Source organism: Scleropages formosus, chromosome 2 (genome assembly GCF_900964775.1).
Source record: "Scleropages formosus chromosome 2, fSclFor1.1, whole genome shotgun sequence".
Lineage (NCBI taxonomy): Eukaryota > Metazoa > Chordata > Actinopteri > Osteoglossiformes > Osteoglossidae > Scleropages > Scleropages formosus.
The window spans coordinates 15,876,140-15,897,883 of NC_041807.1; the positions used below are offsets into that span (position 1 = coordinate 15,876,140).

General features: G+C 43.4%; 1 protein-coding gene across 1 annotated transcript in view; it reads left to right on the forward strand.

The window, feature by feature from the left end:
* The window catches only part of LOC108931400 (PDZ domain-containing RING finger protein 4), an 81,570-nt gene extending 62,724 nt beyond the window's left edge, over positions 1-18,846 (forward strand). Inside the window, exons 2-8 of the mRNA XM_029259667.1 lie at positions 3,493-3,746; positions 5,142-5,244; positions 11,271-11,369; positions 14,029-14,091; positions 15,111-15,212; positions 16,134-16,247; positions 17,161-18,846. Of these exons, the coding sequence (XP_029115500.1) occupies positions 3,493-3,746; positions 5,142-5,244; positions 11,271-11,369; positions 14,029-14,091; positions 15,111-15,212; positions 16,134-16,247; positions 17,161-18,720 (2,295 nt within the window). The 3' untranslated portion in view covers positions 18,721-18,846. The remainder of the gene's footprint in view (positions 1-3,492; positions 3,747-5,141; positions 5,245-11,270; positions 11,370-14,028; positions 14,092-15,110; positions 15,213-16,133; positions 16,248-17,160) is intronic.
* The last annotated feature ends 2,898 nt before the right edge of the window (positions 18,847-21,744 follow it).

Here is a 21,744-nt window from a genome sequence, read left to right on the forward strand (position 1 = left end):
TGTCCCACAATCCAAAAGCATGTTTCACTTAACTGGTAACTAAATTACCCATTGTGTGTGCCTGTGGGTCAGTGTGAGTGAGTGAGTAAATGAATGATTGAATGATCTTGTTTGATTGCCCTGCGATGAACTGGTGTTCAGCTCAGCGTATACCTTGGTGGATCACAGCAGCCCCACCTTAGATTCATGGTTATTGTTAACGGGTGGATGGATCAACGGGCTCCCTCAGCGTAGCAGCGGCATTCTTTAATTCAGGTACATTACCAAGGAATATATATGAAACGTTTCTGTTGTCTCTAGATCGATTGGTTGTTTTTCTTTTTAATTTGTGGATTTATGTTTTGATGTCAAATTTCCCACCACAGTCCACCCAGCCAATAGGATTTTGTCAGCTGAGGTAGGTAAAACACAAGGTACGTGCCCTGTAAAATTACAAATAAAAACATTTAATTAAGACATGCATCAGCATTCAGAAGCTGTAAAACTATGTATGTGGTTAATTTGATGCCATAAAGAAGTTAATGATGTATTATACTCTATTGCCCAGAGTTGATTGCGCTGTGGTTGTTTCTGCTTAGGGAGGGACATAAATCACCTTGTGGCCATTGTAAATCATCTGGTGGCTGCATGATGTGTGTGTGCGTGTGTGTGTGTGTGTGTGTGCGCGCGCATGTGCGGCACAGAGGAGAATCTGGCCAACTTTATCCATCTGCATCAAGGGAAACCACATTTGAAAGGGACAGGCCTTCAGTTTGATACAGTCAGTGTGGACTTTTGAGTCTATTAAGGCATTGATGGGAGCACACCAGATCAATATGTCGTAATAGTGACATCTCTGTGGCACAGGCAGTTAAAACACTTCCTACCTTGTGTCCTGGCTGTGCTGTGTTGACGACTGTGGTGGGGGGGGGGGCACAGATACAAACACAAACAGCAGTGTTTTTTCACGCAGATGTTACCTGCACTGTGCTTGTGTTACATCAGCTCTTTGTAGGGATCTGTATGCATTTACAGCCTCAGTATGTATCTGGGTAGAGCTGAGTTCAAAAGCTGAGTGGGACAGACCTCACCCCATCCGCTGTAGCTGTTGGACTCCAGTCAGGGGCTGGGACAGAACATTGGGAAGATGGATCGCCCATTTCTCGAAATGAGGACGCGTGTTTTAGCAGTAATAAAGACAGAGGTTTTGAACACTAGCATCATCGTGAGCCCCTTGTCCTCCATCCTTGCCCTTGCTTCTGAAGCACGCAAGCAGATGGACAAGAGAGCAACCCTCCATCCAGAGAGTAGTGGTGCTCCTCTGGCTAATATGCAGCACAAACACAACACAAGGGTGACAGATTTTCAGCAACAGATAGACTGGCTCAGATCGATATGTTTGTGTTGACTGTTTATGGTTGCAATTATGAACACATAACACTCTGTTAAGAACAGCTTTTGTTCACACGTCAGTGTTAAAACAGCTCATCTGTGTGTACACAGTAGATGTGAGGTTTTGTTGTTATGCTGCAGATGAAAAGGAAGTCATGTAATGTAATCACAGACAGCTGGAGATTCCAGTAAATGTTGGCATGTATGATTCTTGGATTGTAACAAACCAGGTATTGAATAAGGTAAATTTATCATTGTTCTGACCCATTTTGGTGTCCATCAGATGTTGGGTAGCCATGTGGTCTGAGCTGCTTGTTCTTCCGTGTATCAGAAAAGAGTGGGAGGGTGGAGGAGCAGTCAGATTGGCATTAATGTGATTGTCACATGGATCTATCAGTGACCACGGGGCACAGTGTAATCCACCAACACTCAGTAAACCATGTGTTACTTATAATTTATATGTTACTCATAAATTATTCATTCCATTTGGCAGTGGTCTGTACTGGTGGACAGTTCACTGTAGTGTGTGGCCCGTTTCAGTTCAGTGGAGCTTTCGGACGAGAGCGGAGCTTACTGCGGTCAGTCACCTGCGGGGCATACTGGAAATTTCATCACAAATGTCATTAGCAATTGGCGGCTTCATCCATCTGGTCCAGGTCCTTTGCCTCATGGACTGGTTCCTCTGGCAACAGAAGTAGAGGGATCTGCTGTTTGATTTTGGAAATGTACCAGGCCAGACTATGGCACTGAGTGTAGGAGAAGCATGTCTGCTTAAAGCACTTTGACATCTTCTCTTCTCTGTATTCATCTGCTTTTGTTTCAGCTGCTCTAGGTCTTTATCTGCACGGCATTGATGGCAGACCCACTGCTGGTCTTCTGCCCACTTCACCTTCCACTGGTGATTAATGCAGCATCACCTTGGACAAAGGTCACCTCCATACCCAGAGGAAGTACCTGAGGATAAAGAATTAGTGGTTATTTATTGTTGGGATCGTTCCCCCTAAACAATCCCTGTGTGCATTCGGATGACCTCGCTGTCAGCTTGGCCAAGTCTGATGATGGCTATTCGATATTTTCCGACAGCACAATCGGGAGGGACACAGTTCCTTATATGTTTTGAAGTCTTATAGGTCTTTAATTATGTTTCTTTGCAAGTGAAACATCAGTAGGTGTGCTTTCATCCGCAGTCAACAAAGAATGTTTCCCACAGGCGTTGAGGAATAATTACTTGTAAATCTACAGATTATTCTTGAAGCCACAGAGCTGGAAGCTTTTATCAGTATTGAAACATGCTGAAAATAGTTAACCGATCTTGAAAATTTGAATCCAATATCGCCCTGGCTGTTCTCATCCCGGTATTTTATACACAAAATGCTGCATTTGTCCCAGAGCCTGAAAATATTCAGTTTTCTGGGGTCATAGTTTGTTTTGGGCATTAAGGCACTGCTCATTCCGTGTGTATTTTTCCTTTTCTTATCTCATTACAGAATCAAGTGGAGTGGGGACTGTCTTATTTCCCAGCTGCCACGTGTGTATTCCCTTCAGCGCAGCCTGTTCCCAATTGGTTGCTAGCGCACAATGGCTAATACAGATGCTCCGGTGGTTTGTAACACTCGGAGAAGCAGTCAAGATGGTCAGCTGGCATGCTAGCTGTTATAGCAATCAGTTTGTCATTGTTTTGTCAGGCCTCATACACTGCGTCATTTAAATAATCAGTCAGCCTAGGAGGATGAGAACGGTTGACGCTTTGCAGCTGCGCTACTGTAAACAGCTGGCTCCTTTTTTTCCCAGCCGTCTTTCTGCTAGAAGATGCGATGAAAACTGACTTACTTTGGGTGTATGAGTCAGCCGTATCATAATGGGGCACTGTAACTGAGCTCAGGATGTCTGTGCGTTGCATCAGAGGAGCTTGATGACTCAGACCAGCAGTCTTCAGATGTCAGTGATCCTGACATTCTGCTGACAAAGATGCTCTTAAAAGGTTTTGAAAATAAAGAAGCCATGTGAAGAATGAATCCGCCTTGAAGAAACGCTCGTAGACGCATAAAAATTCTCTGGTTCCTCTTAACTGTTTAAAGATGCGTCTTCTTGAAGTAAATGACACATTTTTCTGTCTTCTAGGTGAACGGGAAGGACCTTTCCAAAGCCAGCCATGAGGAGACGGCCGAGGCTTTCCGCAGCTCCAAGGAGCCCATTGTGGTTCAGGTGCTGCGGCGGACACCTGTCTCCAGGGGCAGCGGGAACTCTCAGGACGTACACGTGGTGGACGTGTGCACGCAGACAGACATCACGTTTGAGCACATTATGGCCCTGGCCAAGTTGCGACCCACCACCCCACCGGTGCCTGACATCTGTCCTTTCCTGCTCTCAGACAGGTGTGTCCTCCTCTGCGAAAGCTGTAGCACTTCTTCAGCACCTTGCTGCTTTGAAATGACAGCCGTCACAGTGAATACTACTATATAAACTGGGCCACAAAAGCCACACTACATTTGGTGAACAGTCATTAGTTTAAAAGGTTCATAATAGAGTTGCACTTATGGTATAATTGAAGGGTTTTATTAGACTGAATTATGAGTTAGTGTTTTAAGATCAAAATGAAACAGCTTGTTCATCCTGTATCAACTCTTAACCGCCCTCAGATGACTAATGGTGGTGAGATATCCCAATGGAAAACCCCAGGAGTCTTTAAAATCTCTTTAAAACTAAATTTAGTGCAAAACTCTAACAGGAATAACTCCTACTTTGGTCTAAAAGAAGCTTACATGATGATTATGAAAAGACAGGCAGACAGACAAGCAATATGCTGAGATGCAACATTTTCACTCAGCCTTTTGGTATATCCCATGTTTCACAAAACCAATTATTTGACCTTTCATCTGTAACAGGATGGAGAAGTCCAAGATATGGCAGATTTTATTGACACGATGTACAGTCTCTTGTATTATCCTTTTTCATTTTAGCAAAGACCATAAAATTTTGTATTTGTTTTCCTACTCTCATGTAGCCCGAAGAAAGTTATGACACTAGATACTAGGCGATAATGCAAAAAATAAAACACTGTGACATTTATTGTGCTAGCTTTATCATCCTAATAGCCTGCTTTAAACTAAAAGCCATATATAGCAAATGATTAAACATATTTATTAGTTGACTGAGGAGTATTTACTGTTAATTAAAAACAAGAGGTAATGACTGTTCATTTTGTTTCTAACATAATTACCAATGCGTCCACCACTTATGCTACAGGTTACAGGTTGTTTTTATACTTCTCTGCTTCTTTCTGTGGAAGTGTTTAATATTTTCTTTGATGTTGAGAGTTTTGTGCAGAAATTTTCCTCCAGAAATCCTCTTGAGAACAGTTCTTCTGAGATCAAAACCTCCATGTGATATGAAGAGAATTCCACTTTGTTAGCTACATGTAAGAGAATTCCCTGCTGGTTATTAAATTTATAAAAGCAAGATATGATTAAACAACAATGTGGCATTGTGTATGCATGGCCCTTGTGTAATTAATTAGCGCAAAGGCTGTTCTCACACGAGCGGTGTTTGAAAAAGGGCATTACGGCGATCTGTTTCTTCTATGGGGAACGTCAAAGCGGAGTTGGAAGATCTTGTTCCTGGGCCAGAAAGTGACACAGTGGTTGTGTGACCACAAACCTGAGTGTGAAACAATATCCAGGAGTTGTAATAAGTTTCTTTGGATAAAACATCAGGTAATTAAAAACAGTATTTATTTTGAAATGTGTCCGCTCCCTCCTCACCCATGGCAGCAGTCACTCCCTCCACACGATGGAGCACGAGCTCTGCGATGGCTCAGAATACCTCTCCAGCATGGCGGCCCACGGGGAGAGGACGGACGAATTTGAGTACGAGGTAAGACCCTGTTGTGCCTCCTGTCTCTTTCTCTAAGCGCTCGTAACACCCCTTTCTAGAGGCTTCTTGTGCCCTTTGTCAGTCAGCGTTACAGTTCATGCATGACAGGGCAGAACAGAGTAGTGCGTGCAGGTCAGCGAGTGACAGCTGACAGTTCATGTGCAGGACCTCAATTTCCTCTTTGTGGGGATTGCTTGCATACAGTTGCTAGAGAAATGTGTTTGCCATTTTTGCTGTCTTTAAATGTAGAGTGTTTTCTCCAGACTGTGCTAATCCATTTCCATTTATGGCCTTGATGAAGTGAAGGAAAATAATTAGTATGGATACAATGGCTGTTAAAGCATGCCACCGATCGATGAGTCCTTCACAGTGGACTGCACAAACAGTTTGTATGAGCGAGGACATAAGCTTTCTTTGCAAGGCTGAGGTGAACATCACCCAGTATGACCACTGTCCCCAACCGTATGACTTCGCTGGAGCCATCGCTGGTCACGGTTATTAAGGCTGTAGCAAATATCCATTTCTGGCGATGAGAAGGGTGTCTTTGCCTAAGCCTTCTATTCCTTCATCTTTTTTTTTTTTTTTTTTTTCCCCCCCTTCTAAGCTATTGAAAAGTAGACAGACTGAGACAGCCTTCAAGACGCCTGGCAATTACATTTCCCTTCATGTCATTTACTTTTCATGAAACAATCCTCCTTGTGAGCTCGAGCTACTCCTTTAACTCTGAAGTGATTTGTACATTTGTGTGTGCCGCCATACTTTGTTAACTCTGTGCAAATATCAAACATAGTCTGTTCCTCGGGCCTCGTTTTTATTAACCAGTCCTATTACACATTGTGTGCTTTCAATTGTCCTGCGTTTGATTTCATGCTTGAAAGGTCTTTTTTTTTTCCCTCTTGTACTAACCAACCCCTGCTTCTGACACAGAATGTCTTCCAAGAATACTGCTTAAAACTGAATGCCACACACACACACACACACACACACACACACACACACATTTTCCGAACCGCTTATCCCATATGGGGTCACGCGGAACCGGAGCCTACCCGGTAACACAGGGCGTAAGACCGGAGGGGGAGGGGACACACCCAGGACGGGACGCCAGTCCATCGCAAGGCACCCCAAGCGGGACTCGAACCCCAGACCCACCGGAGAGGAGGACTGTGGCTCAACCCACTGCGCCACTGCACCCCCGATCATGTATCTATAATTCATTTAAATACTACAGCTGTCAAAGTGGCAGCATTATTCTTTAAAATAATATCAAAAACACCAGACTGCTTATTAGTCAATATATCTCAATGCCACATCTGAATAAATTCTGTGTCCGTCTTGGGTTAGGGGTATCAATTAATGAGCTACCTCAAGTCAACAAAAAAGGGATAATAATGCAGACACCCCTCGACTTACGCATATAGACCGTTCTTCAACCCCTTACGTAAGTCAAAATTTACGTATTTCCCCTCCCCTTCTGTTACAGATCCAAGCCTTCTCATTTCCCTTGCATTTGTTGCAAACACAGGTATAAAAAAAAAATTACACAATATAATTCTCTAGCAAATGTCAGATATATTAAATACTGTAATAAAACAGGCCTAGTCAATGAATTAAATTTCTACATTTCTAAAAAAAGCATAATTTAATTTAAAGAAAAAAACTGACTACTGCATACAGTATGCGTATTGTACTATGCGTGCTTACGTTATATCTAGTAGTACGCTGGCACACGAGGGTACTGCTGTTGTGTAATTTATAAATTTTCCATCTCAGTTATTGCATCTTGACGTTTCTTCGTTATTATTGTTCTTTTCATGCTAGCTGTTCCTTTTACGTGCTCCTTTATGCGTGCAGCATCCTTCACTATCGCATTAACAGTGGATACGGCTAAACCTTGTTCCTGTGCAATAGACGATAATTTTTGTCCACCTTCATACTTCCTTATGTTTAACTTCATCTCAAAATCGATTGCTGTATGCTTACGAGACGATTCTCATTTTTCTTCAAGCGCACGTTTACCACCAAGGATTGTAAATAATGAAAAGGGTAGAAAATACGCGAAAAAAGCACTACACTAAAGAGAGGAGATGCGTTCACGGCTCAAAACGCAAGAACTGGAAAGATGCAGCTTCCTGCCTTGTTTGTCTGCGTCAGTTTGCACTTATTGTATTTCGGCTGTCTTATTTTGCGCTATCCGTAAATGTGTATGACTGGAATTTTTTACCCAAGTCCGGATATACGCAAGTCAAATTTACATACAGTAAGTAGAGGCTTGTCTGTAGTAATAATAATAATACTTATGGTCACAGTAGCAAAAGGACCATTACTTAATATGGAGGTAAAACCCTCAAAACCGACAGACAGGTCCCTGGGTTTTAGTAGCATCTATTGGCTTTGAAATTCCACATCCCCAACTTAAACTCAATGCTTTTCATCGCCTTGCATAATGCAGCTTAAAATTTGTGCAGTGACACATTTATTGAACAACGAAGACACCCTCAAATTTAACTAAGTGGCTTTGGCATAGTACAAGTGGTCCCTGATTTACGATGGTTCGACTTACGATTTTTTCTACTTTACGATGGTGAGCTGGCGATAGACATTCAGTAGAAACCATACTTCGAATTTTGATTTTTTTTTTTTTTTTTTTTCCCCCCGGGGCAAGCAGTATGCGGTGCAAAACACTCTTGCGATTCTGGATAGCAGCAGCGATCTGCATCTCCCAGTCTGTCACGCAGAGGTGTCACGCCCACGGTCACGCGCATGATGCCTATGCCTGCACCTGCCACCGATCAGAGAGGCCGGGTATTAAGGAACCGTGCTGCCACACCTGTTCGCAGAACCTCATTTTGAGCAACCGCATATCCAGCGCGTCTCTGTAACCAGTGTTTTTCTTCGCCCCTCTTCCTACCTTCTCACTACAGACCTTTGCTTGCTTTTTCGCTACGTCTCTTGTCTCATCCTACTGAATCCCGTCCGCGAACTGCTCGACCCACGCCTGTCGCCGACAATGGTGTTTGCCTGCTCCTTTTGTCCTGTCTTCGGGAAAACACACCCGCATTTGGGGTCAGCAATAATGCCTCGCCTTCGCTTTGTTTGCAATGACAAGAGGTGTGTATTAGGTGTACTAAATGCATTCTCGATTTATGATGGGTTTCGCGGAACGTAACCGCATTGCAAGTCAAGGACCAGCTGTAAGCATTTCTATCATCAGAAGAGGGTAAAACAAATCTGAATAGCTGATAAGAAGGAAATCTAAACATTTGTAAATAAATCTTAATTCAAAGTTAGGATTGGGTAATATATCAGATGGTTTATTATTCCCAGTGATCCACAGTGACCTTGATCTTGACTGCCCCTGGTTGTAACCTAGCCAATTTGCGGGTGTTTTCTGGCCTGGTTTGGCTCATCTAGGGACATTTCTCCAGCACTATTCAGATATAGAAAGGAATGATGATGCTGAAATGTCTTCCTATGTCAACTGAAGGGCAAGAAAACTTGAGGTACTAACAGGGACATCAGGTCCACTGCAGGTAAAAATAATAAATGTGTTTTCAGCACTGTTTTCTGTGAGTGTTCTCACCTTGATATTCTCAGGAGTGTGTCGGATTCTCAGTGAGCAGAGATGTTCCTCTGTAACCCCCCGTCCTTCCGCTTATCCTGGGGCACCTAAACTGCTGCTGAACTTCCTTGTAATCAAAGGGCCAATTATTTTAACTGTATACACCGTATGCTGGTGGAAGGCGGTAGTCTCCTCTAATCACACAATCATGGTCACTAATTTAGTGTCCTCCTGTCTGTGGTGTGGGTGGCCTGTCAGAGAACAGGAAGAACTGGGAGAATCTATAGCATGAGCCTGATGGATGTGGAGACAGCCCCTTTATGCTTTCCCAACCCAGTTGTCAGTAGTTGCCGGACTTCTACAGGAAAATGAAACTCCTCTTTTCCTGTTTCAGGAGTCCGGAGCTTGTCCTGCAAGTGTGCGTGGCTGCTATCCATTTTATTTATTAATGCGTTCACCCACATGTCTCTTTGCACAGTGTGCAGCTATTGATTAATTATTCCTCTGAACAGGAAGGTGACAGGGTTCTTAAGCAATTTGTCTTGCCCATTTTCATTGTAGACAGTCTAGGTTTTTACTGTATTTTATAAAGACCTTTAGCCAATCTGTATACTTCTGGCAACTGAGGAGTGATAGCATTTCTTTCCCCATTGCAGTCGTACTGGTCAAAACATTTGACTATTACACGATTCATCCTCCTGACCCATGAAAATTTATATATAAGGGTTGGTTTCCATATTGTTCTAGTGTCATGTGGAACTGCTGTTCAAAATCACCCCAGTACAACACTGCCACTGTTTCTACTGCCTGTTTCACAAGCACTTTACGCTTGACAGGAGTACAGTCCATGAGCATAATTTACCAATGCTTTCTGTGTCCTTCTCAGAGCGCTCTTGCCTCTTCAATTTTTCACATGCGATACCACTCCTGAGACATTACGCTGGAGATCTGAGCTCACATCAGATTGAATGTAACGAGAAGCGTGAAGATTCTCACACAGCATGGCATTTTATCTCCTTTTCTTAGGAGACGCTGGAATCAGTTTGCCATTCAAGGATAGTACTGGCCGACCTTTCGCAGCAGGTCAGGCTGCACTGCAGCAAGCATTGTGGGAACTTCAAGTTTGTCTCTATGGCAGCTTAATTTGTCCTTTTTAAGGCTACTCTTTTTTTGAATGTGTGGTCCTGCTTTTAATTTTTAAAAGTGTTGTCACCCACTGCATTTACATGCTTTTCGCCAAGGCAACTTGGAGCGTTAAGGTTCTAGCAATTATTCACCCATTTCTATAGTTGGGTCATTTTAACTGAAGCAATTTAGGGTAAATACCTTGTTTGAAGGTGCAATTCGAACCTGCAACCTCTGAGTTTAAAGGCACCCAGTCTAAACACTACACCACCTACTGCCTGTACTAGTATCTTTCAGAAAACATCTTTATAGCCATATAATTCCATGTACCATTATGAGACCTTTGCCAAAACTAGTTAGCAGCCTCATGGAAGAAGGATGCTTTTCATTAGGCCACTCCTCTTGACGACAGACACCTCGACTGGGTTCTTTCGACAGGGAATGCAAACAAGTTTTTTGCCACCTCCCTGATTCTTTTCATCCTTATCTGTCATGTTGTTTCAAAAGCACAGCGGTTGTTTTGTCAGAATATTATTGTGCCCCCGTTCTCTCAAATTAGAGCTCGGTGAGGCTGGAGCCACAGTCAAAGGCGTGTACCCCATGAAGCCCCCCCCCATGGTTTTATTTGATATTAATGTTATTGCTAATAAAGTGTTGGTCACCTGCAGAGTTCAGGAAAATTGTGGCAAATCCGCTATTTGCAGTGGCGGTCGTTATCTTAATGAGGAAAGACGGGGAAGCGCTGAATAAAAATGAACTTTTGGAAAATGGACATCAAAGATTAGTAAACAAAAATATTTTGCCCATCAGTAGCTGATTCTTAATGCAGCAGTCTTTAAAATATTGATTTGCTCAGAATGGAAATATTATTTATAGCTTGAAGCACAGAGCGCCATTCAGTCTGAGGCCAATGAAGGAGAACTCTGAGGCAATTATAATGGGTGTTTGGTAGGCTTTTAAGCAGTTTGAAAAGTTGCGGAAGTGTCAGGGGAAATCTCTGAATTCCAGCAGAAACGAAGCCCATACAGCTACCAGGGTCCTCCAAGGGGCACATGATAAATATTTTATTTCCACTTGTAACTGTGGGAGTGAAGCGTCCATGTTTACTGCATACATGAGTGAGAACTTGCATAATTAAGACTAACTAATGCATTTGTTTTCCAGAAGTTGTTCCAGAAATGTTCTTCCTGGGAATTGCAGCTTGATCTGCAAAGGGTTAACAGTGATCTACATGGGATTTGCAGTCTTGATTTTTTTGGAGTTCACCTTCCATTGTTGGTGTTCCTAATGCCTGTGCACTGATCTCCTCCCGTCCCATGACCCCACCCTTCCTGAACAGGAGGTGGAGCTGTGCCGCCTCAGTAGCCAAGAGAAGTTGGGACTGACCCTCTGCTACCGAACAGACGAAGAGGATGATGTCGCCATCTATGTCAGCGAGGTGAGCGCTGCCCGTTACCCGAGACAGTTAGAGCCTCTAGTTGCTAGGGACCTGTAATTATAACTAAAACGTTGACGGTGCAGTAGGGACTCAGATGTTGTACGCCTTAAAGTAAGCCAGTCTGAATCAATGGGTGAAGTTCGTACCTGTCAGATTGCTACGGAGAAAATTGGCTGAGGAACCGAAACGTAATGTAAATACTTTGCACTGTGGTTATTGAACCCTGAACATCTGTTTACCAAACAGAGAATACACCTCTTATTGTGCAGGGGAGATTTAAGTAAAATAACATGTTCCCATTGATCCATTGTAATAAACTCTTTTTAAATTGTGAAACAGATGGTGGCTGCAATTAGTCCACGAACGGGTTAACGTTATTAGAGATTTTGGAACATTCTATACCCCGTCGAATTGTTTGCTCCTGTAGATAGCTATGCAGAATGAGCCATGCGTGGAGAGCAAGTCAAGTTTGTAATGTGATTTACCCCCCTGTATGTTTTAATTGTAGTTTTTAATTAGTTCTGCGTGACACCCTTCTCATCTCCTGCAGAGTGTAAAATGGCACCTTTTCCCATTACTCATGCACCCCACTCAACACAACCCCCCCATCTTCAAAAACACACACGCAGATCACAAGTTTCCTTCTAGGGATTTACTGCCGTATCTCACCATAGCTCAGACTTTGTGTTCTCATTGCTTCTGGCCCAAGGAGAGCTACTTGAAAAGTTTACCAGTAACATCAGATCAGTCGATACGGAAGCAACTACTTCTCCAATTGGCATCAGACTCTCCAAACAAACCCACAAAGCTCACCGTGCTATTTTAAGACAGCTGATCAAAGAAAATGCTAATTTACCCTTATTATGAATGCGTGTATGTGTTTCATATTTGTGCTTTTGAGGAATTGTGTTTTTCCTCTGTTTTTTGTTTTGGATCATGTATTGTTGATGGCTTGATCTGTGAATACGCTGCAGTACACTGGTATTTACTATGAAAATAGCATGGGACAGAATACTACTTAACAAAGATTCTATTTTCAAGTATGAAAACAGATCTTGCTTAGTAGTACACATTCCAGGCCTAATCATTAGTGACACAGAATAAAGTCTTGTTATGCTTTCTGATACAGTGGGCTTTTTTCTTGAAAGCAGTCTTTTCCAGTAAACGAACAGAGTTTGACAGAAGTGCAAACTCAGAAGAAAGTAAAAACTGTTACAAGTAGAAGCGTCAAAACAGAAATATTCTTTATGTGCGGTCACAGTGAAATCCTGTCATATCTCCAAAGATTTCAAAGTATCAACTAAGAAATAGATATCTGCATTTTTTTTTAGCAGTCTTGAACTGCTCAGATTCCTTAGAGTTGCTTCCTATTGCTCTTTGGTGACAATACCAAGTTGGCTGCAATCCCGTGCACGTTTGTTTGAAGTCATCTCAGACCAGCAAGGTGCTCCAGGCACAACAAAGGAGAAATTTTAATAGTGGGCTTTCAGAGCTGGCTCTCTATTCACCACATTAATGACACAAATACTGGGTTATGTGGGCTTTTCTCTTGAAAGCAGTCTTCTTTCAGTGAGTTCCAATTTGTCTATTATGATAAGTAAATGTAACAAATATTGTGAAAGCACTGCCTCCACACCACAGAGCACAAGCAGATTTATGTTAGACTGTCAATATTTATATTTGTTTTATGGTAGCTCTCCTGGTGCACACATTGTGAAGGAAAATGCCTGGAGTTTCCTCAAAACTGTCAAGTGGGGATTGGCTCTCCTGTGGCGGACGGTTGGTGGTACTGGCTTAAGTATTAAGGTCTACGTCAGGCTGATTTTGTTTGACATCTGGCCTCCTGGTAATATGTCACATTTCACTGTATCCCAGAGTCCTGTGAGGACAGAAGGCAGAGATGCTGGGCATTCCAGAATGAAGTGTCAGGACCCTGAAACACACCTACCACTTAGTTAGTGAGGACAAGGCTTTTGATTGTTTCTTATTAAAAAAATCAAATACTAAGGCACATTATCTTGTTAAAAATCAGAAGCTGGATTGAGTGAACTCCATATGATCTCCTGATCATAATCACACGCTATAAGCCAGTGATCCACTTATAACAATGTGAATTTTGAAATCTAATACAATCCATGGAGCAATTTCATGCTTAGAGTCATGCTTAGATTACACTGTAAAACTTGTAGAAGTTCAAAAAGTGAAAAAGGCATTCACTGCATTCATACTAAAAGAAAACTTCAGATAAATGTAATAATAGATATGGAAGAGGGTGCGCGGTGGTGCAGCGGGTTTGGCTGGGTCCTGCTCTCTGGCATGTCTGGGGTTCGAGTCCTGCTTGGGGTGCCTTGTGACAGACTGGCGTCCCGTCCTGGGTGTGTCCCCTCCCCCTCCAGCCTTGCTTCTTGTGTTGCTGGGTTAGGCTCCGCTTCGCCTCGGGACAAGCGATTTTAGACTGTGTGTGTGTGTGTGTGTGTGTGTGTGTGTGTGTGTGTGTGTGTGTGTGTGGATATGAAAGATTACTTATTACTGTGTTACCACTGGGTGGTGGTGTCAAACATTCCATACTTGCAATGTCATTAACCCCTACTACAGGTGTAAACCCATCTGGGGATGTCGAGGTAGACCTACAAACTCACTTCCCATTCCTGTTTCACAGGTGGGTCCAAACAGCATTGCGGCCCGGGACGGCCGAATTCGAGAGGGGGATCGGATCGTACAGGTAGCTTGAAAAATCACTGCAAGTGTCCCTGGCCATGCGGTGTTATGTATTTGATGAACAACTGGTTGTATAATAATAAGAAGAGGGACTCTTGTGCTACTGCATGTTGTAGTTATACACCATATGTTAGACATTCCTGTAAGGATTCTTGTGTGTACTCTTGCAGTAAAAGGTCTAATCTGTTGGACTGCAGTAAGTGTCCATGATTGTGCATTACTTATTTCTGCTCTTCGTGTAAGTGTAAAACATGCAGCATGTTGGTATGCACAGAAAATGTTAAACAAAAGACACCCAATTGTTTTTGCTCAGTGTCACAACCTTTAGAGGTGCAATGAATTTTCAGCCCTGCCCCTAGCTTTACAGTTGTATGAGCCAGGCACCTCCTCTTGGACAGAGAAAACAGTTTTTATGCCATTACCTTGGAGCACTTTTTGGACAAGGAGATTGTGGTGGACAAAATTAGCCAGGCAAAGAATTTCACAGTTATTGAGAAAAAAAATCCCTACGTAGAAGGAGTGTGGGCTGACTAAGGGCAGGGGGCCGTCAGCGAGCACCGTTTGGTCACAGACGATACCTGAGCGGCTCTAATTGCCTCAAGGCGACGGTGCATCGCAACCAACTCCAGTGCCTGGACTTTCAGACCAGCGAGCTCCAGTGCTATTATCTCTTGCTGACAGCCCCATTACTCTTAACAGGGAAAGACAAACACCACCTGTCAACGGCCAGTTAATTGTGTTGCCACATGTGTTGCCAGGATGCTTTTATGAACATAACGACTCATCGCCGTCCACTGCCTCCCTTCATCAATGCATATTCACTGCTTTATCCCCACCCCCACCAGGATATTCACAAATACTTACTTTAGAACTTGTCTTTGGAGGAGTAGAGTAGTGGCAAAACTGTCTTCCATAGCACCATCCCCATACCAGTTCTTCCTTATATATGTCATTTATGGTGTGCTCAGTGGGTAATTGCGGCTTCCTCATTGGCGTATGTCTTTGTGTTCCTGTGTACTGTAGATCAATGGCCGTGATGTGCAGAATCGTGAGGAGGCTGTGGCTGCTCTCTCCAATGAGGACTGCAGGAGCCTGGTACTCCTGGTTGCCAGGCCTGAGATCCAGGTGGGACACAAACTGCAAGGTGACAGTTTGACGGTTTGAAAACAAAAAAGCATTGTCCATATTATTAGCTCAAGATATCAATAAAGATATGACTAAAAACCAGGTCACTCTGCAGCTTTGAAATAGCAGAGCTGTGATACCAGTTCTTCCAAACAGACCTAACTTATCCTATCTTTGTTTATCTTGTTTGGTTTGAATAGCTCTGCTTTTAAGCTGTCCAATGAAAGAACTGTTCAGATGCCTCCTGGCCTATAGATGCTCAAGGGATTGTTCACTCTTGTTTGAACGCCTTGCAAAACTGATGGAAGATGGCAACATTTGAAAACTGGGAAGCATTTTATTTTGCCAATCTGAATATCTTGGAAGGGATGTGACAAAGATGGTACACAATGTTCATTTCACTGCAATGACGACCAGCACATTTGCCGCTCTCCATCCTTTATTTTTATGTCGCACAAGTGTAATTGACTTCAGACGGCAAACTATAAAAACTAATTGCATGGTAATATGGAACGAGTTCAAGCCGCGGGCCAAGCAGAACGGGCTGGGCCGTGAGCTACCGAGTGTAGATAAATGAAGCACAGTAACAGAATCCAGCTTCCCTTTCACTAATTAAACACACCTCTGTGTTCATTAAGTTTGAACATATTCATTGCTTTGTTGTTTGAATTTTGAGGTCAACCAAGGTCATAGATCAGCAGAGGTCAATGTAACCTCTTTTGTTGATTATTCTACATGAAAGCAGATATGTAGCTGTAATGCTAAAGACATACAAGTCAGCTATTTCTTTGTGTTGTTACTACAGATGGTAATCGATGAGGTAAAATTTCACAGAGCTGTGTCCTATAGAAGGTGTTTGTTGTTTGAGAACTACATCTTAGAGGACAGAAAGTTCAGAACTAGTCCCCTTTGCCCCTGCAGTTGGATGAGGGCTGGCTGGATGACGAGCACAGTGCCTTCTTGGAGGAGCTCAAGATGGAGATGCTAGAGGAGCAGCAGAGAGAAGAGGCACAGGACACAGTCAGAGAGGACCTGGTGAGAGCCTTTTTCTGAGCATTGAGTTTTGATACAGAGGCCACCCTATATACAGCATGTCTGCCCCACCACAAATACCCAGTACCTTTAAACCAGGAAAGTCAAGGCTCAGCTGGTAAAGCATATAGAGTGATGAAAAGTTCCTGGCTGTAGACTTCTTCCTGCATCCATACACTAGATGATTCATCATGTCCATGAGCATTCCTGGGAGTCACCTTGTATTACCCAAATGACTCAGTGATGATGGTGATAATGATAATCTTGGCCATTGTGCTGTACCCTTTAACTTCTCTGTGTCTTTCTAGAAAGAGTCACCTTAAGGGGGTGGAAGAGAGGGGGGGTAATTCTAATAAAGTCTGACCAACCTCTGCAGTATACAGTAACTCACTGAGATTACCCAATATTACATAAAGGGCATTTCCTCTTCCTACCGAATAAAGGTTATCCTTGTGCTTCATACTCAACTTGATATACTGCCATATCTACTCAAAAAAAAAAAAAAAACTTGTGGCTTTGCTCTCTGAAATACCAATGCATGTATAAAGGACATTTCGAGTCCCCAAACAGATAGTTATTTACAGTTGTAGATTTTAAAAGGATTAGCATACTGTAAATCCCTTGATTTTTGAATTTCAAACAGAAATTCAAAGTATGGTAATACTGGTGCAAAACAAAACATATGAAGCAGATGTATATTTTATTGTAATTACTTTAGTTTCTTGCCTCAGTTGTTTAATACTTGAGTACGTATAGTTTGCTGAGCTGCAAAAAGACTTCAGTACAATTGGCAAGAGAAACAACTAGAACAACTGCCTTATTTATTGAACACTTTTTCTGTAAAATGTAAGTCACTATCCTAGTTATGCTCTTCCGTCATGTAGCTTTTACTAATGTAAATATGCTGCTTTTCCAGTCCAAGAAGGCTGAGGAAGATGACATTACTACAGACACAGTTGCCTGTTCCTCAAACCACCAGTACAAGGACAGCACACTGGACCACACGAACAGAAGAACGCATAGCGATGGCCATTCCCAGCCGGGGGTCCTAGCTCGGGTCCATAAGACGTTGTCCAGGTACATACGAGACAAGCGGGAGTCGAACCAGAGCCAGTCTGATACAGGCCCCCAGTTTACACACAGCCTTGTAGCTGGGGGCCGCCTGAACTCACTCTGTCCTGGGGTACCCGAGGCAGAGGAGGAGGAGGAGGATGAAGATGAATGTGACCACTTCCAGCAGCTTCTGGAACTCAAATGCCAAATCCGGAACAGTGGTGAATATGATGTGTACTACAGTCGGCACAGCACCATCGAGTGCAGCCTGGCAGAGCAGGATGGGGTTGGCCGAGAGCTACGCCTCCTCAACGAGGAGCTGAGGAACATAGAGCTGGAGTGCCAGAATATCATGCAGGCCCACCAGCTCCGTAAGGCCCGGGACCAGTATGCCGATCGGGCTACCCGGAACCACAGCAATAGGGCAGACTCCCCTCGGGGAAAGCTTGTCGACATCAGCGAGCGTCTTGAGAAGTCAGACAAGGACAGCTCAAGTGCCTATAATACGGCGGAGAGCTGCCGCAGCACGCCGTTGGTCATGGACCGCTCCCCTGACCATGCCCCTCTCACCACGGACCGTTCCCCCGACCATGGGCCACTCAGTGTGGACCGCTCCCCTGACCATTCCCTACAGAGGAGGATTCAGATCACAAACCAGAAGAACCTCAGTGCCACTCTTGGTGCTCACCACAGCCACCCAGTCGCCAGCCAAGCCATCGCCAGCAGTCCTGAGCAGAGTAACCCATCTGAATCTGACCAGCCGATTCCTGCAGATGATGAGGGCTGTGGACAGGACGAACCCCTAGTGCCCCAGTCTCCCTACCTGTCCCCATACCATAGTTCCCAGTACCGACACGCTAACATACCAGCCCACGCCCGGCATTACCAGAGCTACATGCACCTTGTGCAGCAGCGCTCGGCAGTGGAATTCGCCCAGAGCCAGCTAAGCTTGGTAGGCGTCGAGCCCAAGATGGAGTGGAAGGTGAAGGTCCGAGCTGATGGCACGCGGTACATCACCAAACGGCCTGCCCGTGACAAGATACTCCGGGAGCGGGCCTTGAAGATCCGTGAAGAACGTGCTGGCATGACCACGGATGATGATGCAGCCAGCGAGCTCAAAATGGGCCGCTACTGGAGCAAAGAAGAGCGCAAACAGCAGCTGGCCCGAGCACGGGAGCAGCGCCGTCGCCGCGAGTTCATGCAGCGCTGCAGGCTGGAAAGTCCCCGTGAGGCCCCGCAGAGCTCTGGTGAGAGCCGCAGGGAGGTCAGCATCATCGAGCTGAGCCACAGGAAGATGATGAAGAAGCGCAACAAAAAGATCCTGGACAACTGGTTGACCATCCAGGAGCTTATGACACATGGTGCTAAAGCACCAGATGGTGCCAAGGTCCACAATGCCTTCCTGTCCGTCACAACTGTGTGAAACACACGCTGCCCCATGCAGTGATATTACTTGCCTCGTTCAATGTGGCATTTTTATGAGACAAAAAGAGATATTTTCACAATTTATAACTTGAAGGACATTTTATAAACAAAGTTTTCAACTTGTGTTCACAGCTTTTTTTTTTTTTTTTTTTTTTTTTTTTTAAAACTTTGTCTCCTTTCTTCATAAATGTTTTTGTATAAAATCAAACTGTGATCTTCATTGTTCAGCTAGCCCACAATCTGCATCATGGCAACACTGCTGCAGAATAAATCAAAATATTAATATATAGTTTATCCATGCATGACCGGATATTGGAATGACTGGGTCAGTTGAATCGCAATATTTTTTTAATTTTGTTGATACATTAACAGAATTTTCAAAATAAGGAAAAATTAGTAAAGTAGGACTGTTCCTTTAGTCAAGTCATACAGGGATGAACTGTACTTTTAATTTTGGATCTGTTTTTGGTTCTGTTCTGCACTGGTTGTCTGAAGAGGTCCTGTGTGGTCGGAATGTTTGACCATGTAACTTTATTCTTAATATGACGCTTTAGTTCAAGGAGCCATATTAACAATTCACAATATTCCTATTCCCACATGCGCTCTTGCAAACATACATTTTAGCTCTATGTGTAAACTGGCATAACAAAAAATGTATAATAAAATATCTTGTAGTATCTGAGAGTTATTCCCAATCCCTCTGTATGGTTGACAGACAAGTACTTGTAACCCCAAGGCTAAACCTTGTATGAAGACTGTCAGCAGTGGTGAAGGGCTCTAATTCTCATTGGGCTTCATGAGAGATGGCAATTGTACATGAAAATTGTAATTTTCCTTATTTCAAATGTAGCAGGAAAATAACCAACATCCTAACAAGCATAACATTCACAGGACACTTAAATTGGCATAAAACACATGATTTCTGTAAAGAACAGATATGAGGGTCGCAGGAAATCACAAGTTTTAAAGACGGAAGCTTTTTTGGAAGCTTGACAAAAACATCTTTATACATAAACAGATCCTGATTTTATTGTATGCTTGTATGTTGTGTATAGTAATTTTATCCAAAATTTGTAATTAACCTTAAGCATTGTACGATTACGGGATTTACTCCAGTTCTTTTACATGGTTAAAAATGCCAAATGTTATATTGCATTAGTCTATTATAACCCAGCATTGATATGCTGGCAGTGTTTTCTTTGATTTCTAGGCCATACAGTTTCATACAAATTTCAGATTTTTTTTGTTAATATATTGTAAACTACACTTGTAAATTGTATTCCAAGTCATTGTCTAATGTCTTTTTTGCGGTAATATGTAGGTGGCAAACATGTAGCCAGTAAATGTGTAGTAATTGTGAAGAGAAATTACATTTGTGAAACAAATATTAATAAATTATTGTTTATCTTTAAGAAAATATAATGGATGTTTTCACTGTGGTATGATAACACAGTGCTGATCATGCATTATCATGTTTGCAATCCACTTTGTTAATAAACTGCAAATACAGCGAGTGGTTACCGCATAGCTATGAGTCCCACTCGGAGCTAAGATAAGGTCCCCAAAACTAGGCCCCGATCATATTTACCATGTCCGTATCATCGACGGTAAACAACCGATGGCAAGGAGGGTCTCGGAAACGGACAACCGATGTTTACGAAACGCCAGCGACAAATTAAATACTATGGTACCTGTTTGGGGACTTGCGGGACATCCTTCGCACCTAAGTGAGCATCCTCCTCACAGATGATTTGGACACCACACATCTGACGTTGCTGTCACCCAAGCCAAGTAACAGAGCCAGATTTACTTGTCTGTAGTTCTCCCTTCTCTGGGTTATGTGTCACTGCTTTTAGCTTCGCATTAGGCAGCTAGATGGGTCTTAATCATACATAAGCAGAAGGAAGATTTCAATTAAAAAGCCCTTACACACGAGTGGTTCGGGCTCATTAAAACACACGTGGCAGTGAATCATTGTGGTAGGCGCGAGCGATCCGGGCCCCCCGGGGGGGGGGGGGGGGCGGCACTGACTCTAGTTCCGCTCTAATGCCACATATACAGTACCCTTTTGTAATGCAAATTGCGTGTTTGGTCTGAAATTAATTCTTTCGGAACAATAACGCATATTTGTCGCACTGTGATAAGCCGTTCTAACGAAGGGAAAGCCCACTTCCAGGCCACTGTTCTTGCTGTGAGGATGAAGCGTGACGTGCTGCCGCTGTCAGCACACATACGGCGTTGGCGTTGTTCTCATCCGAAAGGTGCGCGCAAGAAGAAGGTCAAGCCTGGCAAGGCTCTCTCACCCATCCCTCCCACCCGCCGTCTCTTTTTTTTCCCCACCATTAAATAGTCTTTTTACCCTTCAACTTCCCTTTTCATAGCTCGACGTCTCGTGGAAAATGTCCTGCGGAGAAGTAAGCGAAGCCCGTAGTCTAGAAGAAGGGAACGAGGACTCGGGGAAATGGCGTATCGATTACCAATCTCTGACAAATAAGACAAATACGTGCTCGTATGAGTTGTTCTAGGAGAATGTGTACATTTTATAACCACAGGGAAACTGCCAGGAAGCAAAAGCGTGCATTTAGTTTTTCTTTATTTTAAAAAGATTAAGATTTAAAATGGCAATTCCGATGTGAGAAGGGGAACGAAATGTGTACGGTATACTCGACCTCGGTATTTTGTGTCCTACACAGCAATAGCGCGTGGCGTCGTGCACAACACTAAGGCTGAAACCACTGCGGGGATAAACAATGCACAGTATGTATTTCGGAATACTACAAGTAAAAGAAAAACGTCAACAAAACTTTAGCCTGATTTGTCAGGACATATTATAAAATTACTGTCCCTTTTGCTCTACGCATGAGCAATCTTTTCATTCTTACAGTGACCTCTCGGGCTCGTCAAAAAGAGGTGAGTGAGTTGCGCGAAGGTCGTGCGACGGTCCGTCTCGTGCACGTAGCGGGGAAATGGCGTCTGGGACACAATGTCAAAGCGATGAGGCGAACGCCTTCTTACCAGTTCA